Source organism: Nannospalax galili, unplaced genomic scaffold (genome assembly GCF_000622305.1).
Source record: "Nannospalax galili isolate Female #2095 unplaced genomic scaffold, S.galili_v1.0 scaffold14, whole genome shotgun sequence".
NCBI lineage: Eukaryota > Metazoa > Chordata > Mammalia > Rodentia > Spalacidae > Nannospalax > Nannospalax galili.
In genome coordinates this window covers 5,765,960-5,793,708 of record NW_008336953.1, presented here as the reverse complement: position 1 = coordinate 5,793,708, position 27,749 = coordinate 5,765,960, and the positions used below count along the sequence as shown (strand labels likewise).

General features: G+C 38.7%; 1 protein-coding gene across 9 annotated transcripts in view; it reads left to right on the top strand.

Moving 5' to 3' along the window:
• The window catches only part of Abi1 (abl interactor 1), a 91,502-nt gene that overhangs the window by 37,218 nt on the left and 26,535 nt on the right, over positions 1-27,749 (top strand). For 6 of the 9 annotated variants that reach the window (XM_017797818.2, XM_029562927.1, XM_017797816.2 and 3 more), the window contains exon 3: positions 21,950-22,123. The exons of 2 other annotated variants lie outside the window; for them this stretch is intronic. In XM_017797818.2, the coding sequence (XP_017653307.1) occupies positions 21,950-22,123 (174 nt within the window). Of the gene's footprint in view, positions 1-21,949; positions 22,134-27,749 lie in introns of all 9 variants that reach the window. One more of the 9 variants, XM_017797814.2, reaches the window with a different exon arrangement.

Here is a 27,749-nt window from a genome sequence, read left to right as displayed (position 1 = left end):
TAATGTTCTGTATCTTTCTGGTGTCTGTTGTGATGTTTCCCCTTTCATCTCTGATTTTGTTGATTTGGAGGTGCTCTTTCTTTCGTTTGGTTAGTTGGGCTAGCGGTCTGTCAATCTTGTTTTTCTTTTCAAAGAACCACTTCTTAGATTTGTTGATTCCTTGTATTGTTTTCTTTGTTTCAATTTCATTAATTTCTGCCCTGATTTTTGTTATTGCTTCTTGTCTGCTGAGTTTAGGTTTCATTTGCTGTTGCTTTTCAAGTGTCTTGAGTTGCAATGTTAAGTCATTTATTTGTGTTCTTTCTGATTTTTTAACATAGGCACTTAGAGCTATAACCTTCCCTCTTAGGACTGCTTTTAATGTGTCCCATAATCTGGGTTGGCATCTGTGGTCATTTAAAACTGGGAATACTTTGGTCCAGGCGCTTCTGGCTTTCATAGTTAACACTGAAAAGTCATCTGTAATACTAATGGGTTTTCCTTTATATGTGACTTGTTGTTTCTCTTTTGCAGCTTTCAGAATTTTGTTTTGTGGGTGTAGTGTTTTTACTACAATGTGCCTTGGAGAGTTTTTCTTCTGGTCCTGTCTTTTTGGTGTTCTGTATGCTTCTTGTATTTGTATGGGCATGTCTTTCTTTAAGTTTGGGAAATTTTCTTCCACAATTCTGTTGAAGATCTGGTCCATGCCATTGTCTTGGGATTCTTCTCCTTCTTGTATGCCTATGATTCGCAAGTTTGGTCTTTTTGTTTCGTTTTTTTTTTTAAATATTTTATTTACTATTTTTATTTTATGTGTATGAGTGTATTGCCTGCATGTATGTGAGTGTACCCATGTCGTGCAGTGCCGTGGAGGTCAGAAGAGGGCATCAGATTCCCTGGAACTGAAGTTAAGGACAGTTTGTAGCTGCCATATGGGTGCTGGGAATCGAACCCAAGTCCTCTGCAAGAGCAGTCAGTGCTCTTAACTGCTGAGTCATCTCTCCAGCCCCTATCCCCAGGTTTTATTTTGTGATGGCCTCATGCTAAGTTGCCCAGGTTGGCCTTGAACTTGAGGTCATCTGCCTCAGCCTCCTGAGTAGCTGGGATTATAGTTATATACCAGCATGCCTAGCCTAATGACTCTTATTGCGGTAAAATAAATTGCACACAATTAAAGTTTATAATATCTTGAAAATTTTCATATCCCCATGAAATCAATACTCAATAAAAGGAACATGTGCTATTTTTGTAAGTCCATCTTCTCTCTCATCCTCTGTCCTTAGGCTTTCTGTCATTATAGAGTAGTTTACATTTTCCAGATTTATTTTTTGGTCTTTTTGAGACAGGGTCTTCCTTTGGCTCCAGCTGGCCTGGAACTCACTATGTAGAACAGGCTGGTCTCCATCTCCAGAGATCCACCTGCCTCTGCCTTCCAAGTCCTGGGATTAAAGGTATATACCACCATGTCGAACTACAATTTTCCAGATTTTTACATCAATGGAATCATGCACTCTTCCTCCCTTACTGGACTGGCTTTTAAACTCAGCGTACTTATTTTGAGATTTATCCTTATTGTTGGGTATAAAGAGTTTCTCCTTTTTCTTTTTCTTTCTTTCTTTTTTTTTTGCTGAGTAGTTTCCATTGTTAAATCTTTTGTGTCTCTGTATATATGTTTTTGAAATAATAGGTTGTTTTCATCTTTTGCCAATTAAAAATTAGACTTATGAACATTTATATACTGATCTTTGTGTGATCAAATGCTTTTGTTTCATTTTATAAATTTTTATTTTGTGTCTCTGTGTATTGCCTGCAGGTAGGTAAGTGCACCCATGTCGTGCAATGCCCTCGGAGGTCAAAAGAGGCTGTTGGATCCTCTGAGACTGGAGTTAGGACAGTTGCAAGCTGCCATGTAGGTGCTGGGATTCAAACCCTGGTCTTTTGCAAGAACAACCAATGTTCTTAACTGCTGAGCCATCTCTCCAGTCCCTGGTTTTTCTTTTGAGACAAGGTCTCCCTGTAGTCCTGGCTGACCTGGAACTCCATATCAGGCTGGCCTTAGTCTCACAGAGATCTGCCTGCTTCTTGCCTTCCCAGTGCTGGGATTAAAGGCACAGAGTATCCCACTTGACTATAAAAAATATTTTTAATTAAATTTGTGTTTAGTGTGGTATGTGCGTATACACAGGAGTGCATGCCTGCCCATGTGTCACAGTGCAGTAAGTGCTAAGGTCAGAGGACAACTTGGACAACTTCTTTTGCTTTGTGGGTCATGGGTTAACATGGGTTAAACTTGGGTGGTCAAGCTTGGTCACAGGGCCTTTGCCTACTGAGCCATCTAGTTGGCTCTGCTTTTGTTATTTTAGGGTAAATACCTCTGAATAGAATGACTAGTTCACATGTAGACGTCTATTTTGTTTTCCAAAGTGGTTATAACTGTCTAGTCTTAGCTGAAAGTTCTTATCAGGAATGAGATAATAAATTTTGTTACACTGTTCTGTGGAAATGAAATGAACCTAAGGAATTTTTGCTTATATGATCTTGATGTCAAATGTTCATTGTATTATCTACAGTTTTGGTGTGAGTGTAGTAGGACTGTTTTATAGGTGGTATTGTGCAGCATTCCGTCTATACCTAGCATTCTCACTGAGATTTTTTTTCTTTTTTCTTTGCACTGATTAAATTTGTTCTTTGACAGTTTTATATGTGTTTATAGTGTATTCTGTTTATTCTCCCCTCCCTCCCTTTTATCTCCCTCCCATATTCATCCCCTTCTTCCTCACAGGTCCCCTTCCTATATTCATGCTGTTTTGTTTTGTTTTCTTTTGTTTTAACCAAAACAGTCTTTGTGGCCACTGGCGTGGAACTATCCACTGGAGTCTGTGGGCTTACCATTCAGTACACAACTGAAGGCAGTATATATCCCTCCACTGTAAGCCATCAGTAACCAATAGTTAGCAGGGAGGGGTAGGGCCCTGTGAGCTTCTCCTTGACCCATGATTGGCTATTGACAGGCTCAGTCTTGGGCTGGACCAGTGCAGGCAACTGCAGCTGCTGTGAGGTTGTGTTTGCTTTGGCTGTGTCATGCCCTGACACAGGGCACCTCTTCTCCTTACAATACTATACTTACTGTACTATACCATACTATACTGTCTAACCCAGTATTCATTGGGAAGGTTTTTACCTACACACTTTCTTTAGTAGACAGGCCTATTAGTTATCTGTTTCTTTGTAAGCACCATATAACCTTTCTTATCTATAGACTCTGTCTCCCTAAATAATTTTATCCGAAAGGCTTTTGAAGGTGGGGAGGGGCTGAAGGTGGGGAGGAGCTTAAGAAGAGGTCAGTGGAATCTGAGAGAGCAGTTTTGACCTTGTCACTGATGATATTACACTTATTCCCCTTCTTAAAATATTAAGTTAGCATATGAACTAATGGGTTTTGTTACGGTATTATCATGTACATGTTTTTTTCTTTTATTTTTATTTTATGTGTATGTTTTGCCTGCATGTGTGTAAGTGCACCCATGTTGTGCAGCCACAGAGGCCAGAAGAGAGCATCAGATCCTCTGGTTCTGCAGTTACAGATGGTTGTTAGAAGACTTATTTTTAATTATATGTTTCTGTCTGCATGTGGATTTGTACCTGTGTGAGTGCAGGTGTCCTCAGTCCAGAAGAGGGTGTTGAATCCCCTGGAGTTGAGAGCTGACCTTATATGGTCACTTCTTTTCTTTTTCTTTTTCTTTTTCTTTTTCTCTTTTTTTCTTTTTCTTGAGAAAAGGTTTCCATAGCCCTAAGCTGTCCTGGAACTCAATATGTAGACTAGGCTAGCTTGATTCTCACAGAGCTATGTCTGCTTCCTGAGTGCTGGGATTAAAGGTCCTCAGAGACATTTTTAATATAAATTTTATGTAAGAGGGTTAACAGGGAAAGAGATGCGCAGAAAGTAAGGCAAGACCCCAGAGCATGGGTGTGGGCTCCTCTAGACAGTTGACTGCTGTTCTTCATATATTCTAGATTTGAATTTCGTCTGAAGTGTGCTTGGCAAGGATTTCTCCCATTCTCTTTACTTTGGTGATTGTTTTCTGTGCTGAGCAGAAGCTTTCCCATTTTATGTAATTGGGGCTAGAGAGGTGGTTCAGCAGTTAAGAGCCCTGGCTGCTCTTGCAGAGGACCTGGGTTGAACTTCAAGCACCTACATGACGGCCAACAACCATCCATAATTCCACTTCCAAAGGACCTGATGCTCTCTTCTGGCCTCCACAGGCATTGCATGGGTACATTTACATACATGCAGCAAAACTGGCATACATATAAAATAAAAGTAAATAAATGAATAAAAAAAAGTTTTATGTACTTCCATACACAAGTTTTTTTTTTTATTATTCTTGTGCTTTTCAAGTTCTTTTAGAAAATCCCTGTCTGTGCCTACATCTTGCAATGTTTTAACTACATTTTCCTCTATCACTAGCTAAAGTTTTAGCTATCGATTCATTTTTGAACTGATTTTTTTTTTCTTTTGGTCTTTTTTGAGACAGGGTCTCCCTGTAGCCTCAGCTGTCCTGGAACTCACTATGTAGACCAGGCTGGCCTTGAACTCACAGAGATCCACCTGCCTCTGCTGGGATTAAAGGCGCACGCCACCACGCCCGCTGAACTAATTTTTTTGCAGGGTGAATCTAGTTTTGTTCTACATGTAAAAAGCAAGTTTCTCCAACCCCGTTTGTTAAATGGGCTGTCTTTTTTCCAGTGTATGTTTTTGACATTATGTCAGAAAATAGCCACTTAATGGGTTTATTTCTGAGTCCTCTATTTTTTTAACTTTTTTTCCCTCCCTTCCCTACCTGCCTCCCTCCCTTCTTCCCTCCCTCCTTTCTTCATATCCTGTATGTGAAGTGTGCGTGTGTGTGTGTGTGTGTGTGTGTGTGTGTGTGTGTGTGTATGTGTGTAATTTGTATCTGAATGAGTCCAGTGCATGCATGCCATGGCACTCCTGTGGAGGTTGGAGGACAACTTGTGGGAGTCCGTTCTCTCCTTTTACTGTGGGTTCCAGAGAACTGGCTAAGCCATCTCCAGCGCTGTGTTTTTCTTTTTGAGATGGGATCTCGTATGGCCCAGGTTGGCTTCAAGTTCATTAGGTAGCCAATGATGATCTTGAATTTTGGTTCCTCCTGTCTATCTCCTGAGTGCAAGGATAAGAGCTATGCCCCACCACACATGGTTTACAGTGTTGTTAAATGAAGGCTTCATGTATGCTTGGTAAGCACTTTACCAACGGAGCTACAAGTGAAGCCCCCTGGGTCCTTTGTTGCTCCCTTGGTCTGCATGTCTGTTTTTATGTCAGTACCTTGGTGCTTTTTGTTATTTGGACTCTGAAGTATACCTTGATCAGGTACATACATGACACTTCAGCATTGCTTTTCTGCTTAGGATTGCTTTGGTGCTTCTAGGTCTTTTGGTTTCTGTGTAAATTGTAGGCTTTCCTGAATTTGGGCATTTTCTTCTATAGTTTCATTGAATACATTCTTTTTGCCTCTTTTATCCCATGGATTCCAAGCTTGGCCTCCTGATTGTACTCTAGAGGCCTTAGATGTGGTTGTGCTCAGTTTTCTTCTTACTGATGTTTGGGTGTAGCATTCCCTTGACCTTGTCCTCTATCCTAATATTCTTTATTCTTTTTTTCTGCTTGGACAAGTCTACTGGTGATATTTTACACTTTTTTGTTGGTCAAAAAAAATCTCAATTTCTGGGGCTGGCGAGAATGGCTCAGTGGTTAAAAGCACTGGCTGGTCTTCTAGAAGCCTGGGGTTCAGTTCCTGGCACCCACATGGCGCCTAACAGTTGTCCAAAACTCTGGTTCCAGAGGATCTCATGCCCTCTTCTGGCCTCCGCAGGCTTTATATGACATCGTATACTTACATCCATATGAGCAAAACACTCACACATGAGACAAAAATAAATAAGTGAGGTGCCTCATGCCTTTAATCCCAGCACTCAGGAGGCAGAGGCAGACAGATCTCTGTGAGTTCAAGGCCAGCCTGGTCTAAATAGGAAGTTCCAGGTCAGCTGGAGCTACAGGGAGACCCTGTCTCAAAAAGATAGCAAAACAAAAAAAAAACCAAAAAACAACCCCCCCTCCAATTTCCTTGCTAAATTTCCCTTTCATGTTTCTTATTCTGTGCTAAGGGCTGTTCTGTACATCTCTCAGTTTGCATCTCTCTTCTGGTTGTATTTGGTGATCTCATTGAGCAGCATAACCTTAGGGGCTTAGTGATGGTTTACACCCAAGGAGAAGAAAACAAGTGGCAACATCAAACTGCACAAGGTATAGAAATACATTTAAAATGGACTTAAGTGTACTAATACATCATCAATGACCATAAAACAGAAAATGGCAAAAACGAATATGGAATGTGCTTTGAATTAAGATTGGCTCAAGATAAGTGTGTTAATTGTATGTGAGTGAGACAGGGTAAACAATACAGAAAAGCAGGGCGGGGGCTGGAGAGATGACTGCTAAGAGCACTGGTTGCTATTGCAGAGTTTCCAGGTTCAATTGCCAGCACCCACATGACCGCTAACAACTGTAAGTCCAGTTCCAAGGGATCCAACACCTTCTGATCTCCAAGGGCACTGCACAACATGGGGGCACTTACATGCAGGCAGTACACTCATACACATAAAATAAAAATAATAAAAATTTAAAAAGAAAAGCAAGGTTAAATAAACAAAAGAAAAAAGAAGCATGAAGGGAAGAGAAAAGAACAAAAGATTAGGTGAAAGGATGAGAAAATGAAAAAAATGTAAGTGGATAAATGTAGGAATAAAGAAATCCATGAGTTTTTTTTTTAACAAAAACAAAAAATAAAGTCAATAATAACAGTATATTAGCGAGAGAAAGAAGGGAAGCAGGCAGAAACAAGCAAAGAAAAATAAAGAAGTAAAAAGAAATAAAAAAAGAGACCCGCTAAATGGTGTTCGCTGTCAGCCAGGCTACTTGAGTTGAATCCCCCTAACCCATGTGGTGGTAGGAGAGAAGTCCCACAAGTTGTCTTCTGACCTCCACTTCTGTGTGTTGGAACATTCACCCCTGCAACAAGTAAATAAAAGTGTTAAAGAAAAGAGAGAAGAAAAGATATTGTTCAATAATGAAAATATCTTTCAGCAAAATTAGATGAACGAGGCTGGGCGTGGTGGCGCATGCCTTTAATCCCAGCACGAGGCAGGTGGATCTGTGCGTTCGAGGCCAGCTTGGTCTACATAGCAAGTTCCAGGTCAGCTGGGGCTACAGGGAAACCCTGTCTCAAAAAGACCAAAAAAAAAAAAAAAAGATGAACATATAAAGGGAAATAGAAAAACGTTTTTAAAGATGATAAGGTAAAAGTATTGCTAAAAGTGCAATGAAAAGAGGGAACTCTGAAACAGAGAGAAAAAAAGATGATGTTCTGGAGCCGCTTCTTTTTGGATCCTCAAAACTTGGGTACTGCTGGTTATGTATCTGAAGGTGATGGAAGAGAAGGTTGGTTGGACTTGGGGAATCATGGCTTTCCTAATGAATGGTGTGTGCTGGTATTCTGGCTGTATTGGACTAGTGTCTGGTGTCTGCTAGAGCCGTCTTCATTCACTTTAGTAGCCTCCTGTCTTTATGTTTCTGGTCATACTTAGTTTTTCATTTGGTGGTCTGGGAAGGTTCTTTTACCCTTTGGACACTCTCTAGATAGTTCCCTGCTGTGTGACTTTTCCTGGGGAGATGTGAACAAACATCTTTCATTCCACGTAGGGCACTTGGTGACTAGATTGATGAACCAGTGACTTTATTGGGATTACAGAAAGAGGCACTGGGTGACTGAAAAGCTTACCCCAGCAGGAATGGTAATTTACAAAAACTACATTCCGGGAGTTCCCTGCCCAGCTTTCAGGCAGCCTCACTGAAGTGTCTACCCCAAACAGTTATTTACTATTTATATAAGCTTTGTGTTTGAGCTTCCTGAGTCTTAAAGGTTTCTGGAAGTTTCTTTAATTTTCTGAGTCTGAGGAGCCTCCCCTCTTCTTCCAAGAGGGAATGTTTCCATTTGCAGGAAACAGCTGAACAGTATACTCCCTGGGGTGGCTACATTCTACCTTGGAGGAGGGGACTCTTTCATATGTATTGGTAGTATGGAAAGCAACCACAGCACTGACATCAAGATTTTCTAAGTATGAATCACCTTGTTGAATGGATGCACTTTAGTTCTTAGGCCGTTCAGTAGTGAAGGTCAGATAAGTGCCATCAGAAATCAAAAGCTGGCTGTCACAGCTTACAGATAGCCATCGTTTTTCTCTTCTGTACAACTCCTAAGTAAAACTGGGCAATTAGATGAATTGTTCAATACCCTGTCTATCTTCATTGGTGAACAAAACCTTATTTAACAAACCCCTGAAGTAAATACATCTTTTTTTTCCCTTTGAAGTTTTTGATTATTTTATGTGTATGAGTATTTGCTTGCATGTATGTAAGTATACCCATGTTGTACATTGCCCACAGAGGCCAGAAGAGGAGTTCCTCTGGAACTGGAGTTAAGGACTGTTGGTAGCTACCATGTGGGTGCTGGGAACTGAAACTGGGTCCTCTGTAAGAGCAGGACCTTGTAAATGTATTTCTTAAGGTTGGTATGGACACTAGAGTGGTAGGGTGGGCTTCTAGAATGGAAGAGTTAATGAACCAGTATTCTCAGTTCTCAAATATTTTGTTCTAAGGATTTTACTGCATGCTAAATTATTTAGCATTTGAAAGGATTTTGGATTATGAGGGTAGGGCTTTACATTTTTTAAAAATAAAAAATTAAACTGGGTGTGGTGGCACCCATTTTTAATCACAGCACTTGGGAGGCAGAGGCAGATAGATCTCTGTGAGTTTGAGGCCAGCCTGGTCTACATAGGGAGTTCCAGGCCAGCTGGGGCTACAGGGAAGCCCTGTCTAAATAAATAAATAAATAAATAGGAATTAATGCATTTGTCAGCTCATTTAACAATAAAATAAATCACTGTTTATACAATAAAATTTAATAAAAATGTCTATTATTCAAAGCAAAAATCTTTTGTGAGAATAATGTTGTTTCTATAAATCTTACATTTTGTTGTTTTTGTTTGTTTAGTTTTTTGAGACTTGGTGGGTTCTTATACCCCATGCTGACCTTGAACTTGATTTAGTTCAGGATGACCTTGAATTACTGATCTCCTTTGCTACTAGACCAAATCCTCAGACTGGCCTCTGCATTCAATCTTTTTTCCTCTGTGTTCAGTCTGTAGTAATTTGTTGTTTTGATTGAACTATGTAAGTTTGACTTTACACAGATATAGTTAGAAAAAACACAGGAACTGTAGGGTCTTTAGAGCATGGTTGGTGAACCATTGCTTTATGTGGTTTTTACAGTTGAGTCCCTGTGTATAGGTGCTTTTAATATCCTGTACTGGCCACCATCCCCCATTATCAAGCTCAGGTCCACATGTGTTCCAAACATCTACTTTTCGGGGGGTCTTTTTGAGACAGGGTCTCCCTGTAGCCCCAGCTGTCCTGGAACTCACTGTGTAGACCAGGCTAGCTTACAGACCAGGAGGCAGAGGCAGGCGGATCTCTGTGAGTTCAAGGCTAGCCTGGTCTACACAGGGAGTTCCAGGACAGCTGGGGCTACAGGGAGACCCTGTCTCAAAAAGACCAAAAAATTTTTTTTTACAAATCTAAAAAAAACAATAACACTTCCATTATCAGCAGTAGTTCCTACTGCTGCTACTATCCTCTCCTCCCCTCTTCCCTCTCTCCCTCCTTTTCTTTCCTTCCATCAGGACTGGGTCTCATGTAGCCCAGACTGGCTATGGAGCTGAGTCTAGTCTTGAACGCCTCCTGATCCTCCTGCCTCCACCTCCCAAGTGCTGGGATTGCAGGTGTGCACCACCATACCTGGGTATTTGCTGGTACTGCTTTTCTTCTTTTTATTGCTTATTTGTGTATCTTTTTCTTTTTTTTGAAAGGTTTTATTAATACTACCGTTTTTTTAAAGTATTTTATTATTTTTATTTTATGTGTGTGAGTGTTAGGCCTGCATGTATGTAAGTGCACCCGTGTCCTACAGTGCCTGTGCAGGACAGAAGAGGCTGTCGGATCCCCTAGAACTGGAGTTCTGGACAGTTGTTAGCTGCCATATGGGTGCTGGGAATCAAACTTGGGTCTTCTGCAAGAACAGTCAGTGTTCTTAACTGCTGAGCCATCTCTCCAGCCCCTGTGCATCTTTTTCTAAGCGTTTTTAGTTGGTGGCTTAAGAATCTGTGATGATCTTTAAAACTAGAGGAAGCCTGTAAAGGACTTGGCAAGCATCTCAAGACATAGCAGCCCTAGAGGTGTTATGTAAGAAACTTTACAAGATTTGCTGTTTTGTAAGTTGTTTCCCAACTAATCAGGAACACTTTATTGTGCTGGAATTTGCCATTAAGATAATTTCTGATGGAAAAATTCTTTATCTTCTGGATTGACAATGGCACTTGAAAACTTCTAAGGCATAAAGTGTATTTAATTATGCTGGAACTTATTTTAAAATAACCCCCTTGGTTAAAAACAGGTTATATAGCATTTTATGTCTCAGTCTTAGCCTTGAATTTGAAAATTAAACGGGGCAGTTAGAATCACTGTTCTAAGCCTACTTTAGATCATTTTCACCTTTCACTGGTTTCCTTTTTAGCCATCTGCACTTTTATCAGAAACTGCACGTGTTCGTTGTTGCTCCTCACCACCCAGCTTGGTGTGTAAACACCTTCGCTAATGCTTTTGGGTTTTTTTTGAAGAGCAAGTATAAATTATAAAGCCTTCATTGAGTGGTTAAATACATTTAAAATGTTTCTGATAAAATGTCAAGTTATGGATTAAGACCCTTTGTCTCTTGGAATCCTTTTTTATTATAATTTTTAATGTTAATATGTTGCATATGAATAGATAGAACATATGCTTCCCAATTTTGCTTGTACCTTTTTTCTTTTTTTAAAAAATATTTTATTTATTATTTTTGTGTATATGCATGTATTACCTGTATGTAGGTGAGTGCACCCAAGGAGGACAGAGAGGCTGTCAGATCCCCTGGAACTGGAGTTACAGACAGTTGTTAGCTGCCGTGTGGGTGCTGCGATTCTAACCCAGGTCTTCTGCAAGAACAGTGTTCTTAACTGCTGAGCCATCTCTCCAGCCCCCTTTTTTCTTTTTTTAAAGATTTGTCATATGCCAAGCATGCTGGCACAAGCCTATAATCTCAGCTACTTGGGAGTCAAGACCTCCCTGGGCCACAGAGGAGGTTCATGGCCAGCTTGAATAAGTTGCCTAGATCCTGTCTCAGAATTAAAATATGAGGGGAGGGGGCATTAGGTTAGGCCTCTAGCTCAGTGATAGAATGCTTGCCTAGCATGTCTAAGGCCCTGGGTTTGATCTTCAGTACTGCAAAAACATCTATCTTTTGAGTATAACTGGATTTAAAACTTTCTTTTTAGGGTGGCATTTATTGTATTTACATGTAAGCACTTACTGATAGGTTTAAATGTAAACAAACTACCTTTATTTATGCCATCTCTTGTCTATTTTTCTGTCCTGTCTGTTGTAACAGCTTTTGGATGCCTTACTCTGAGTGAATATGTGTGTGTGTGTGTGTGTGTGTGTGTGTGTGTGTGTGCGCGCATGTATTATATATGCTCACTGCTGTTTGTGGTAAACTGTTTCCTGTGTGTTTTATTTAAGAACTCCTATGACAGTCTCATCTTTGAGATCTCCATGAAGCCTGTGGGATATACCATTGATAAACTAAGATGAAAGTGCACTTCCTGTTCTTCCAGAATTCTAAGAATTTCATCAATCTAGGAATATTTAAAGCTTTTAATCCTCAAAATTTCATGGAAACAAATTTACACTTTCTTGGGTAATTGCTCCCATGTTCCATTATACATTAATTTTTAATTACTATTATAATGAATGAATTTAGTGGCTTAACACAATAATCTTAACAGTTCTAAAGGTTAGAAATCTGACATTTTTTTTCCTGGAAAATTAATACATGGGTAGGGTATATCCCTCCTCGGTGTTCTACAGCAGAATCTTTTTTTTTTTTTGAAGTTTCTGGTGGCCTTCTGAGTATTTTTTGTCCATGGTTCCTTCTTCCATCTCTGGTAGTTTTGTTTTTTTTGAGACAGGGCCTTACACTGTGGCACTGGCTGGCCTGTGTACTAGCTGTATAGCTCAGCCTGACCTTGAACTCATGAAAATCCCCCTGCCTCAGCCGCCCAAGTGCTGGTATTATATATCCTTCATCTTCTTACCAGCACTGGCTGGTTGGGATTTGGATCTTTTTCACATTGCATCACACTGATCAGCGCTAGTTCAGTTATACTGGGCCCTTGTGATTTCATTTGGCCCACTTGAATAATCCCGGGTCATCTTTCTTTTCTTTTAAAAAAAGATTATTCGTGTGCATGTGTGTGTGTGTGTGTGTGTGTGTGTGTGTGTGTGTGTATGCTTATGTATACATGTGTAATGTTATAGGGCATAACTATATTGGTCTTCTAAGAGTACTCTGTGCTGGTATTTGGAGATTATTGTATTTCTGGAATATGTTTTTTGCTTTCTTCTGCCATGTTGTATTATTATTACTATTATTGTCATCACTTTTTAAGTATACCATTCTGATACTAGATTTTATTTTTTTAGTTTCAAGCTTTAGTATTCTTCCTACTTTTCATTTTGTTAGGACACTCCTTAGTTTTACTTTCTGTATGTCTATTATATTTTTCTCTCCTTTCAAGTGTTAAGAGTTTAGTTTTTTTTTTTATTTTTTATGAATTGCTGTTTTATTGATTAGTTTTTATTCTGCATGCGAGTTCTTGTTTTTTCCCCCTCTATTCCTTGTAAATATATTTTTAGGTTCCTTTTTTTTTCTCATTTATCTGTTTTAGGTTCCCCCTCACTCCTTATGAATGTTCTCAAATAATCTGGTGCTGATTTTGCTGTCTAAGAATGTAGAACTTTTTGTTGTTATATTGTTAATATTATTTTTAATTTTTTTTAAATTAAAATTTTATTTATTTTGGGAGGTACACACACACTTGCATGCACACACATGCACACCATGGTGCATGTGTGGAGATCAGAGGACAACTTACTAAAAGTTGGTTCTCTCCTTCCATGTGTGGATTCCAGAGGTGGAACTCAGGGTGTCAAGTTTGGTGGCAAGTGCCTTACCCACTGAGCTGTCCACCTAGTCCTTTGATTATTTCTTTTAAATGTTTGTGTGTGTGTCTACTATATGTTGGCCATATTCCCCCCCACCCACTTCTTTTCCTACCCCATTGATCCACTTTCTCTCTAGACAGTTTTACTTCTATTTACTTTTACAAAAATACATTATTGTGCGTATACACAGGGATAATGATGTGTGTGGGTATGCATGCCATGATGTGCAGGAATGTGGACGTCAGAGGGCAACAGTTCCAGAGATTGAATGCAGATCTCTAGGCTTGCTCAACAAGCACCCTTCCCCACTGAGTGATCTCAATGACTGTTACCTTCTACTTTAATGTCTTACTGTTGTAACTCAGGTTGGCCTGGAACTTGGAATTCTCCTATCCTTTCCTCTTAAGTATTAGTATTATAGACGTGGGCCACTGTGCCCACTTTATAATAATTTTAACTCTAGTGCTTCATATTATGTGTTTCCACTGAGTTTGATTTTGCAGTTCATGTTTTCTTAACAAGTCTATTTTATAGTGTATATGTAGGTCATTCTGAATGAAGTTAACTTCAAAGTTGATGGGGACCTTGTTTCAGGCTTATTGAACAAAGCGCTGTAGCAGAATTTTGGGCAGAGGGCCATTTGCAGAATCTGGTCCAAATAAGCAGCAGTAGACAAAGCTTGTCTTTCTCTTTGCTGAAGGCTTTCTCTGTGCTGCTTGTCTTGGGACACTCTGACTTTTCTGCCCCCCTGCTTTTGCTATTCAGGGCAAAAGTATTCTGAGTATCATTCCATAGTTGCTTTCAGCAAATCCTTTTTATATAAGGGTCCTTGCTGGAAACCTGTAATGTTCTCCCTGTAGTGCCAGTGTGGTTGTGAGTGTGGTAGGCTTCCTAAGATACTGTAGAAAACATGGGATACATTGGGTAGTTTATAGTCACACCATTTCTTCTTACCTGTCCTTCTGTTTTTTAATAATCAGGACAGATTTTTCTGGAAGAGCCTTAAAAAAGGCATTTGTATTCATTACACGCCTCCCCCCAACCCCACCCCCTGTTACAAAGGACAGGAAAGAGCACAATTCAACATATTTCTGTGCAGTAGTTTTACAGTCAAATCTATTTTTTTTTCCAAAAGATCCATTCTCAAAACAGTTTATCTGTATGTAGGTGTGTACACGTGCCTACAGAGGCTAGAAAAGAGTGTTGGATTCCCTGGATCTGGAGTTACAGGTAGTTGTGAGGTACCTCCAAATGGGTGCTGAAATTCAAACTCAAGCCCTCTGGAAAAGCAGTACATGTACTGAACCACTGAACCTTCTCTCCAGCCTGCATAATCACATTGTAAAGAATAGTGTGAGCTGAAGTTCACAGAAAAAAATCCACACTCGTATTAAAGACTATAAGGAAGATTCACTGATTAGAATTTGTGTTGGAGAACTGCAGTACTGCCTGTTCTGGAGCCAGATCATCTTGAGCTATCTTTAGCCCCCTTGATAGCCACCCATTGTCTGTCTCCGAGTTTGACCCAAACATTTTAGTGACTGAGGCAAATTCTTCTGGAATACTATAATAGACCAGTAACTTTTTCCAGAGATTTCCACTAGCTTTGATTTATGACTTTTTTTCCCCATAACTATAAAAACATGAAATTGTTAACCATGTAGGAATTATGTATTCCTATTATGTATGTATTATGGGACTCTGAATCTGTGCTCCTGAGCCATGGTCCTTTGAATATTTAGTTCCAGAATAAACGCTGTCTTTGAAGCTAGAGCTGATAGGTTTTTTAAAACAAACTATATTTGTTTTTGAGCTAGTGTCTCCCTGTAGCACTGCCTGGTCTGGAACTCCCAGTTCTCCTGTTTCTACCTCTCAGACATGCGCACCACCTGATCAGCTCCCTCATTTGTCCTAGAAAATGATGTTTTTTGTCTTCTGAGTAGAATTGCTTTGTGAATATTTTAATCATTCTGTTAAAACCTTTACTTAGCACACAATTTATTTACCTAATTTATATCTGCTCATATTTTAAAAAATACTTTATTATAATTTTTTATTTTATGTGTATGCATGTTACGCCTGCATGTAGGCAAGTGTACCCATGTTGTGTAATGCCTGCGGAGGACAGAAGAGGCTGTCGGATCCCCTGGAACTGGAGTTACAGACAGTTGTTAGCTGCCATGTGGGTGCTGGGAGTTGAACCCGGGTCTTCTGCAAGAACAGTCAGTGTTCTTAACCACTGAGCCATCTCTCCAGCCCTATTTGCTCATATTTATTTAGAGGCTGGCTGCTTTAAAAAGAAATTAGTGGAGCTGGAGACATGGTAAGAGCACTTTTATGCAAACATGAGAAGTTGAGTTCAGATTCTTCACACTAATACAAAGAAGCTTGGTGGAGCTATGCCTGTCTGTAACCCCAGCACTAGGAATGGGGAGACAGGAGGACCTCTGGGACTTGCTGGTCAGCCAGGCTAGCAGGAAAAAAACCCCAGCAAGCTCCAGGCTCAGTGAGAAGCTCTGTTTCAAAGGGAGAGGTAGAGAATGATAGGACAATCACTGTCCTTCCTCCTTTGGCTTTCACACACAGGTGTATGTACTTGCACACACATTTCTCACACACATGCACCACATATACAAGTAAAAAGGAAATTACCAGGAAGGTATGGTGCACATGCTTTAATCCCAGAACTTAGGAGTCTGTGGGTGACAAATTCAAGGCCTGGGCTGCATAGTGAGACTGTGTATATGAGTGAAGGGGAGAGAAGGAGAGAAGGAGAAGCAGAGAGGCTGAGAGGCAGAGAGACACACACACACAGAGAGAGAGAGAGAGAGAGAGAGAGAGAGAGAGAGAGAGAGAGAGAGAGGAGAGAGAGGGGAGAGAGAATATGAGAATATCAGTTCTGGTTTGTCACAGTAGTAAGATGACTATAGATATCATTAAAGAGACAAATATTTAACCTGACTTAAACGTTCAATTTACACATGTATCAAAAAATTAACATGGCACCTCATTAAAATGTATAACTTTTATTAACATGGTATCTCATTGATTATGACTAGTAATAATCAGATACATACAGATTAGAGACACATATGCTAACATCTCAGTGTTATTAGCAAAAACAGTGAGTCTCTCTGTAAGAAACAGTGTATTCTAAAATGAGATGGAGATCTTTTTTAAAGGTTAAAAACTCATTCAATTTTATGTCTTATAGGGCTTATACTAAGTTCAATATTGTATAACTGTATTAATTCAACAGCAAACCTAAAAATTTTATAGCCACTTTTGAAAGAGATGTATCTTTGCTCTGGAAACTGTTATTGAGTATGTTAAAGCTGTAATGAAATGTTGCTTCTAAAAAAAATTTAAAAAAAATTTTAAAAGGTGTATCTTTTACTTATCAGTTAAAAAATTAGAACCATGAAATGGTCAAGTTTTGCTTCCTAATTTCTATAGCATTGTTGTTAATTTTTAATAAGAATAGAGTTCAACTTTTTTGGTTGATACTTTTTTAGCTTTTCTCTGATCTCTATGTGGGTTTTATATTTTATTTGTTCCTATTCTGTCACCTGTGCTTTCTTTTCTTCAGTCTGCTAAATATGGCAGGCTAAAATGAGATTTCTATTGTGCCTTGTTTTGGTGCTGCTTCAGGAATTGTGTTTTAATGTGGTGCTGGGGACATCAAACCCAGCCTATTTCATGTAAGGCAAGTGTTCTGCCACTGAGGATATCTGCCCCCTTTAGGGGTATTAATAATTCTATTATCTGTTGTATGTGTGCATGCATGCATGCAGTTTTAAGTATTTTAAAATATTTTACTTAATAGCCTCAAAAGAAGAATGCTATCTATAATTATTTTTAAAGAACCCCAGTCTATGAATTCATTAGCAAAACCAAGGACTACAAACAACCAATTCTGTTTCTTCTACCCATGTGCTTCTGTCCATACCTGAAGGGATTGTTCATCCTTCCTTTTGCGTTATGGTTTTATTGTTATATATGTCTCTTCTGATAGGCAAATCAGACCTTGAAAAATGAACTGATTTTATATATATCCCTAAATTATTATTTAATTTTTCTTTCTGGGAGTTTATGAAATGATAAGTGTGTGTGAGGTCTAGTATGGCTTACTTTAAAAACATTCAACAGCATTCTAAGATTTATGTGTTTGCATATAGATGGGCCTTTCTTAGTAGTTCATTCTCATTAATGAGTAATGTTTGAAGCATAAATGTGCTTTTATTTGGATTTATATTTAATAGATTTGGAATTGTGTTTTTCCTGTGGTGTGAGGTAGGGATCCATTTTTAGTTTATCTTCTATATGGTAAACTTTTTTTTTGGTCTTTTTGAGACAGGGTCTCCCTGTAGCCCCAGCTGTCCTGGAACTCACTATGTAGATCAGGCTGGCCTTGAACTCACAGAGATCTGCCTGCCTCTGCCTCCTGAGTGTTGGGATTAAAGGCATGCGCCACCACTCCCAGCTAAATTTTTTTTCTTAAATAATACATTTTTCCCTCCTTGCCATACCATTAAGTTAACATTCTTGGGGGCTGGGAAGATGGTTCAGTAGTTAGGAGCACTGGCTGCTCTTGCAGAGGACCTGGGTTTGGTTCCTAGCACCCACATGGTGAGTAACTCCAGTTCCCAGGGATCCATCACCCTCATGCTTCATGGGCATTGTATGTACAGGTGTACTTACATTGATGCAGACAAAACACCCATATATCCCCCCGCCCAAAGATGCCAAGTTTGCTTTGAATTTGTTTCTGAGTTTCATATTGGTGGTCCAATAACTATGTAGGGATAGTACTGTTCAGGAGAGGTAGATGTATACAGAGGTAAGTAATGATTTATCGTTTCACTTTCCAGTAAAATCTCAATGTTTTTCCCTTTTAGAGTTATAGATTCCTAAACTTAATTTCATGACAAGTAAAATTTAACAAAACATAGTACTAGCTAAACTTGTACTGGATCTTTTGAAAAGGAAGTAGCCGGACTCAGGATATAGCTCATTTGTAGAACACTTACCTAGTATGTATGAGGCCCTGGGTTCAATCACCAGCACTACAGAAGAGAAAGGAATTAAAAACAATGTTTAGAGGCATTCTAAAATGATAACTACATTTTACAACATCAGTGACTGCATTAGAGTTTTAAATTACTGAGAAAATATGATCATAGGATATGAATTTTCATCATAAAACTGTGTGTGTGCGCGCACACGTGTGTGCCATGTGTGTGGGTGCTCAAACAGGCTGGAAGAGGGTATTGAGTGTTGTATTCCCTGGAGCTGGAGTTACAGGCAACTGTGAGCTGTTGGATGTGGGTGCTGACTGGAATAATCTCAGTTCAATGCCACAGTTTCATAGATGTTTATAGAATACACAGGACTTAGGGTCACAGACATAGGATTTTACATATGAGAATAACAGAATGTTAGCCTTCATGCCCTCAGCTTCATGGAGGACTGTGAAGAGGACTGTGAAAATCCTCTTGGTTTTTTTGGTCTTTTTGAGACAAGGTCTCCTTGTAGCCTTAGCTGGTCTGGAGCTCACTATTGTAGACCAGGCTGGCCTTGAACTCACAGAGATTGACCTGCCTTTGCTTCCACACCTGGTGACACCTCTTATTTTATTTTTTAATTTTAAAAATTGCATTTATTTATTTAGTGTGTGCGTGCAAGAGGCGGGGGAGAGGGAGAGAGGGAGAGAGAGAGACAGACAGAGGGGAGAGAGGAGAGAGCGAGCATGCTCACATGTAAACATCAGAGGTTTACAGTTTGGGTCTCAGGGATCAAACTCAGGTTATCAGGCTTGGTGCCAAGTGTCTTTACCTGCTGAGCCATCTCACCAGCCTGACACCTCTCTAGTAATGCAGTTCAGTCTGTTATGAGAGTCATCTCTAGGTTAGGGAACATAGGAGTGTTGGGATGTATAGTAAGCCCATTTGGCCTTTGTTTTAGAGAGAGATGACATTATTATACTGAACAATAAGTAAATCTTCCCAAATTCTTTGAGGAATATATTATTTCTACACTTCAGGAGTGTTTCCTATACAACTACAAGACAATATGGAAAAAAATAGAGCCAATGCCTCTACTTGCAAGATGAATAGAAACACAACAGACCCAAGTATAATTGCTTTTCAGCAATATTTACCCTTGCTTTCTGTACTTTCTTGACTTCTGGTAAAATTTCCCATGATTGTACAACTTCATTGATAAATCTGTGACAGGCCAGCACCAGAGCCATTCTCTTTAACTTATATGAAAGACATTTAAATCGAGATTACTAGCCCGCCCAGGGTAGCAAGAGAGGCCAATCTACAGTGTTCACTTCAGTTATGCTCCCCAGAATTTAAGACCCGGTTAGCTGAGTAGACGCAGAGAGCCTTTAGAGCCTCCTTTAGAGAGCCAGGTGGTTTTCTCTAACTTTCAGTAATGACTTTCTCCTTGGCTTAAGGCATTAATAAAGACACTGCAGGACACAGAGCACAGATTTGGCCTTGTCTTTCAAGGAGGGAGTGTTAAGGCTATTCTGTCATCCATAACAATCTGGCCACTGACTTGAAACTGACATAAATGCCTCTAGGGCCAAGGTGATATCATTGATAACTTCAGCTAAAGTCAGGGACAAATTGCCGATCTAATTGGATGACTTCCAGTGTAGAAATAATTGCCTCAGAATGCATGTAATTAACTTACTAGTTTCCTTGTGGGATCTCTCTACTCCCCTAAGAGTAGCCTTCCTTAAACACTTGAAGGTCTCATATGACCACTTATAATTTACAAGTCACAACATTCTTTGGAAGGAGGCAAATTAATGTTTGATAGCTACAAGAGAAGAATGCTTATAGGGTCTGTGCTTCTTTAAACAATATGCTATTTAGAAATCCCCCTACCCCCCTTCCCTGTAGGAACTTTTTATTTTTGGAAAACTCCTTTTTTCTGTCTTTTTGAGACAGGGTCTCCCTGAAGCCCCAGCTGGTCTGGAACTCACTATGTAGACGAGGCTGGCCTTGAACTCACAGGGATCCGCCTGCCTCTGCCTCCTGAGTGTTGGAATTAAAGGTGTGCGCTACCACGCATGGCCCTGTAGGAAGCCCGGCCCTGTAGAAACTTTTTAAGTCAGGGAGCACAGGATGACAATCTTTCCATAGTTGCCTCCTGGTTGGCCTTAGGCTTCCTAGTTAATTTTCTATAATTACCAAGCACTTGTTTTTGGAGAGTGTACCTGAAGGCAACCAGTACAGTCTGTTCTGTTGCCTATGCCAACAGCCAGGCAGCATTCATCTGCCCCTTGAAACGATTGAATGATAGCTGTAGGAACAGGGCTGGAACGGATCCCTGGAGATATTGACAGCTGTTTTTTGTGGGAGCGACAAGAGCTTGAACTATCCTCTTGTTCTTCCCAAGAACCTCTTTGAGGTTAAGGAGAATGATGATCAGAAATGTCTAGCAGGATTTAGGTAGGTCTTGCCAAGTCAGTCAAGTGTTTGTACGGTTTGTAGGAGCTGTACTAGTGGAATTTTTTTTTTTTTTTGGTAGGAAGGCTTCAGATGTGATCTCAAAGACAAATCACTACTAATAGTTCTCCTTTTCCTTTGCCTCCTGACCTCCTGAGATGTAAAGCATTTCTTGCACAGGTCTAGGGTTGTTGTATTCCTTTTACTGTTAGAAAATCAGTGTATTCCTTTTGAGTTAGTCATTTCCACTTTTCTTGACACCAGACCTCATATCTGACACCAGACCTATTGTCTGCAGTGGTCACAGGTACAGGAGGAAAAAAGACATCTTATTAAACCTACAGACATTTTTTTTTGGGGGGGGGGGTCTTTTTGAGACAAGGTTTCCCTGTAGCCTCAGCTGGCCTAGAACTCACAGAGATCCACCTGTCTTTGCCTCCCGAGTGCTGGGATCAAAGGCATGCGCCACCATGCCCGGCAGTAAAAGTCATTTTAAATTTATGATTATTATATGCTGAAGGGGGAACCCAAGGCCTTGAACATCCTGGCAAGTGTTCTACTATTGAGCTACATCTTCAAGCCCCAGCCCCCTCTCCCCCAACATAATTTGGTAAAACAATTTCATAGGCTGTTACTGGGTAGACTGTACCAAACAAGTATGTAGGAGGCTTGCTGATGGTTTATAACCTTTGGTCTTAGCATTTTTATTCCTTTGATCCCTTTTACCTGCTATGTGCAGTTCTTTCTTCCTTTAGTAATTTCCATATCTGCCTCTTACTCCTGTTTATCCTTTAGAACCTGTCTCCTTTGTAAAGCCTTTAAGTGTGAACCTGTTTCAACTAGCTGCTCTGAATACTTTTATAGTAGTTCAGATAATCCACATGTGGCACTTACCGTATTGCCTTGTAGTTACCGATTTTTTTTCCTGTTCTGCAGCCTTATTAATGAAATTAAAACTACCAGAGCAGAACTCTTTTCTCCTTCTATATACTTGTAAGGGTTTAGGAAACAATTGTTTCCCTAACAGTTACTGTAGAACTGATTCAGTAAACTCGCTGGTGTTTTGATCACCTTTAAGTATTTCATGCTTTGAGCCCTGAGGCCCAATTTCTTTAATTTTGAATGAAGAGATATAATTTCATTGGAAAATAGATACAAGATACAGCCCCAAAGTCCAGCCTATATTTGGTCCAGTGTATACGGACATCATATACACATTAATTGTTATACCAAATAATATTTTCTTGCTCTATTTAAATTTAAAATATAGACTGTGGATATTCATAAAGAAAAAGTGGCTCGAAGAGAGATTGGTATTTTGACAACAAATAAGAATACATCAAGAACTCACAAAATAATAGCACCTGCAAATATGGAACGCCCTGTAAGGTATATTCGGAAACCTATCGACTACACAGTTCTGGATGATGTGGGCCATGGAGTTAAGCATGGAAATAACCACAACATAAACTTGAGCTAATTTGGATTCTCAACAAATATTTTGGATAGAAATTGTGATAAAGACAACTTTCTTAATTGATAGATTCCCTTTAGCTTATAACTAGTGTTATAATTTCCACAAAATTCCAGAAGTTCACCTGTAGAACAGGCACTATTCAGAAAAAAATTAAAACTGAAAAGCTGTACTGGCAAGATGGCTCAGCAGGTAAAGGCACTTGCCACCAAGCCTGGCAACCTGAGTGTAATTCCTGGAGCCTATATGGTGAAAAGAAAAAAGAGACTCCTTCCTATAAGTTGTCCTCTGACCTCCACACACATGCTGTGGCACATGCCCCACAAAAACAAAACCCCCAGTGAACAACTTGAAAAGGCATTCATAAAATAAGCCATTTAAATCATAAATTGTGATCATCAATTTATATTATGAATGTTGTCTTCCTTCCACTGCTGAATACTAAAAATTATATATGCTCTCCAAAATCAGTTTAGAAAGCAAATTATAAATAATTTGTTTTTTTATTCCTAAATATTTTATTCCCCTATGTGTATGGGGAATGTAATTTAAAAAACAAAGAAAGGAAAATTGTATAAAATTTTTGTCTGTGCAAAGCCCCCCACCCCCACTGCTTTTAGATGGGAACCTTTGTTGCCTATGTGAAAGCGTGGTTGAAATAACTGGTCATGAAGTCTGTTAGGTTTTTGGTATTTGTATATCATTCTGTAAACTTCTAGTATAGCTAAAATTCTTCAGCAAACTCTGCTCAGGATAAACTAATGCTTAAAAATGTGTTAGTCCCTGTCCTAGAGGACCAATATTTGATTTTGTTTCTGACTGTCAGAATATTTTATAGTAAGTAGTCAGCTGTAGTCTTGAAGCCTTTTCTAGATATGACTGGTACTATTGCTAGGTATGTTACATTATAAATATTCTGTTTGTTGTTGTTGAGAGAAACATTGGCTTGGGAACTTAAAAGTTGGAACACTTGCCAAATGTGGCAGAGACTACTTCTTGTGTTCTTTTTTTAATCCATTGTGTAGCTAATGTTGTATAAAACCTTAAATTCAATTTTAATTTAAGACAATTTAAAATAGAATGATATGAGATTGTATTATTTCCTGTTTGGGGATTAAAAAAATGTATACCCACTTGTACAATTCATCCAGTCTTTTGTTTGTAAAAGCTCACTGTCTTCTAAACCCTTTTGCTGTCACTTAATTTTCTTCCTATCAAATCAACACGTATTCATTAAAGAAAAATGTGGGGTTATAATTCCAATACTACAGAGGCTGTGGTAGGAAGATTATGAGTTTGAGACCAGGTTAAACTACCTAGTGAAGTTCTGTCTTTTAACAAACAAATAAAAAACTTGTCTTAAAAAAAAAAACCTCTCCATTATTTTAGCAATGAATGTCCTTGATTTTTTTCATCCTTTCTCTAATAATTATGTTTATGATGGAGTGATTGGGAGTATGTATAGGCTGGATCCTTTTTAAAAAATATTTTATTTATTATTTTATGTGTATGCATGTATTGCCTGCACATAGGTAAGTGCACCCGTGTTGTGCAGTGCCCAGGGAGGACAGAAGAGGCTGTCGGATCCCCCTGGAACTGGAGTTATGGACAGTTGTTAGCTGTCATGTGGATGTTTGGATTCAAACCTGGGTCTTCTGCAAGAACAATCAGTGTTCTTAACTGCTGAGCCATCTCTCCAGCCCCATGGATCCTTTTTTTAAAAAATTTTGAGACAGTCTCACTATGTAACCCTGACTGGCTTGGAACTTGCTCTGTAGACCAGACTGACCTTGAACATACAAAGATCTACCTGCCTCTGAGTGCTGGAATTAAAAGTATATATCCAAATTTTAAAACAAAAGTTTGAGTAAGAAAATGTAACTGTGTAACGTGTATAAGTAGGAAGTATAAACATAGTGTAATATATACTGAAACTGTGTGGATGAGAATTTTGGCTTCTAATCATAATGTAAACATGTTTTTTAAAAAATTTGTTGTTTGTTTTTTGAGACAGGGTCTCACTATCTATCCAGCCCTGACTGGCCTGGAACTCACTATGTAGCCTAGCTAACCTGGAACACAGCTTAGCCTAGCTGACCTGGAACTCACTAGGCAAACCACGTTAGCCTGGGACTCTGCTGTTTAGCGTGTAGCTTGACTGACCTGGAGCTTGTTAAGCAGACCAGGCTGGCCTTGAAACTTGTAGCCATTCTGTTCCTTCTGCCTCCTGAGTGCTGGTAGTACTTGTTATTTTTCACGCCTCTGCAATCCTATAGGAAAAATTTAAAAGACTGTATTAACCAACCAGTTAAGAAATTTGGGTAGTCATTAAAAAAATGCACAGGCTAAAATTATGAGGCAGAAAAATTAGTTTTAAAATTGGCATTTTAAATATAGGCAGACACTACTATCTCTGTAATTATTTTCTTATCTTTGGTTCACTTTTCAATTTAGAAACTTGATCAATTTCCCCCACCCCCCACCTATGTAGCCCTGGCTTTCCTGGAACTCACAGAGGTCTGCCTGTCTCTTGTTCCCTTCCCCGCAAGGGCTGGTGTTAAAGGAATATTCCACCACACTCAGCCTGAAGTTTGATTTCTTTTTCTTTTTTTTTAAATTTTTTATTTATTTATTATTTTTATTTTTTAATTTTTATTTTATGTGTGTGCATGCATTGCCTGCATGTAGGTAAGTGCACCTGTGTCGTGCAGTGCCTGCAGAGGACAGAAGAGGCTGTTGGGTTTCCTGGAACTGGAGTTACGGACAGTTGTTAGCTGCCATGTGGGTGCTGGAATTCGAACCCGGATCTTCTGTAAGAACAACCAGTGTTCTTAACCGCTGAGCCACCATCTCTCTAGCCCCTGAAGTTTGGTTTCTTATTGACTTGTTAACTTGTGTTCTCTGTTAAAGAAGTTAATAATTGATGTATTGGCAAATAGTATTTCCTCATACTGCTTTTTGGCTTTTAATTTTGCAGTTTTGGTAGTTTTCAAAGCATATATAGAATTTTAAATACCATATCTAAATTGATTAATATTTGTTCTGTAACTACCAGGCTTATACCCGAAGTAATATAAATAATATTATAACAATAATATAAATTTTAATATTTTGGTGTTTGTGTATGATATTACACACTTCATTGAAACAAAATTATGATGTTTAAATAGCATTTAAATGTATTTAATACATTTCATACTGTAAAGATATATGGTGTCTATAATTTTAATAGGAATTGAAAATAAAAATTTCTGGGGCTGGAGAGATGGCTCAGCTGTTAAAGAGCACTGGCTGCTCTTGCAGAGGACCTGGGTTCAATTCCAAGCACATGGTGGTTAACCACCATCTGTATCTCCAGTTCCAGGGGAATCTAGTACCCTCTTCTGACCTTCAAGGGCATTGTACAACACAGGTGCACTTAACATACAGGCAGGCAGGCAGGCAATACACTGATACATGTAAAGTAAAATAAATGAAATATTTTAAATAAAAATACCCTAAGGTAAGTCTGGCTTCCTTTTGGGGAAACAAACTAAGATATCAGAGAAACCAGTTATGGAGAAACCACCAGAATATACATAAATGACAGTGAAAAGGAGTTGATCTTTGTAAGTAAGCATTATGTTTTAAAGTAAGCATAGGGGAGCCTTGAGTACTTAGTAATAAAATTTTAAATTTATTTTTGGCAAATAAGTGAATAGATACAGCTAGTTTGTAATTCACAGAGGAATGAAATGCTCGTATATATATTTAGTGTTTATGTGGAGGTTATTGGGAAGTTCAAAGGAAGCAGAACAAAATATTTTATTGATTAGAGTTAGTTGACACTTTCTGATTGGTAAAGCTTCTAGAGGTTAATTGTTGGTTCCTGATCAAGTTATGCTGAGTTGGGTTTTAGTTCACACAGCAGGAACCCAGAACACCCAAACTGTCTCAGCTTAATGATCTATCAATTACAATTTCTTAAACACTGCAGACACTGTTTTATAACAATTATATATTAATAGTTTTATATGTGTGTTTTTTTAAAGCTTTAATTTTATTAAGAGAATAAATGAGAACTAATCAATTTCAAAGAAAGAATTGGTTCTACTGACATTTAATGGCTATGGTATGGTATATAAAGCTCTGATCTACTTGGGATTAGAAAAATAGAGAAATCAAAGAAAATTCTATTATGTATAACTTCAGTCAGATCCCAGGTAAATGTAAAAATAACCTTTTATAAATGTAAATGTTAAGAGGAAGTGAGAGCTTAAGGAAATTAAAAAGTCTGATTTAGGGTTTTGGAGACATTAATATAAACATTTAGTACTACATTATTGTCAGTTACCAACAGTAGTATTTTAAGCTGAAAGATACAAAAATCTTATAAACTGCACAGTTGTGTACAAGTAGCAGTGTTCAAGCAAAACACTCATTTCTATTTGATTTCCTTGTGCTTTCATTTGGGAACAGATGACACGTGAATGCTGTTTTTTAGTTTCTTTTTCAGTTAAAGATTTGAGAGTGTATTTAGAATACTTTTTTAGCATGATTAGCATATTGTAATTCATATGCATTATGATCTATGCATACATACTGTATACATTGATTATAATACATATTATAATACATATAGTATACTTATCAAGGATCTTAACATTAATTAAATTTAGTATTCTAAATCTAGGTGTGAAATGAAGTGAATAGGAGGATCCCAAACAGTGTTTCCAAGTGAAAGTGAGAAATACCATTTTAAACAAACATTAAGTAATATCGATGTCTCATGTTTGTAAGGTAGTCATCCCTCCCAGAAGTAGCCTTTAAGATGAAAGCAACTTTTCTTAATTTGGAATTTTGACTAAACTGGTTCACAAGAAAACAGGAACATAAAATTGTTGGCAAAATCTTGGCTTGCTCAAGATTTGGGTTCATAATATAGAAATGAGAGGGCTTTCCAGACCCTGTTTTATTATTCTTCAGTTAGAATTTGGCCAAGCTATTACTGTGTATGATGAATCCATTTTTATATTTTTTGAAAAGCTATTTTTATGTATTCTTTATCAACTTCATATCTTGATTGTCTCCACCTCATGGGTATCTTTATGCTTTGAGACAGACTCTCAAGTATCCCAAGCTAGCCTTGAACTTGATATATAACTGAGGATGATCTTGAACTTCTGATTCTCCTGTCTCCAAACCCCAAATTCTGGGATTACAGGGTTGTGCAACCCTGACTGGCTTATGTGGTGCTGGAAGGAAGCCCAGTGTTTCCTACATGCTGGGTGAACCAAGCTATATGGCAATTCCCTTACTTTGATTTTGTTTCTAGACAGGGCCTCATGATTTCATTTTTAATCACTGAGGTGTGCTAGTTTCTTTTTGAATTTAAAAGCAACTTGTGATTTAAAAACAATATATTTTATTATTACTATTTCTTTATGTGTATAAGTGTATTGCCTACACATATGTGAGTGCACCTGTGTCATGTAATGACTTGGAGGTCAGAAGAGGGCTTCGGATTCCCCTGGAACTGGAGTTAAGGACGGTTTGTAGCCACCATGTGGGTACTGGGAATTGAACCCGGGTCCTCTGCAAGAGCAGTCGGCGCTCT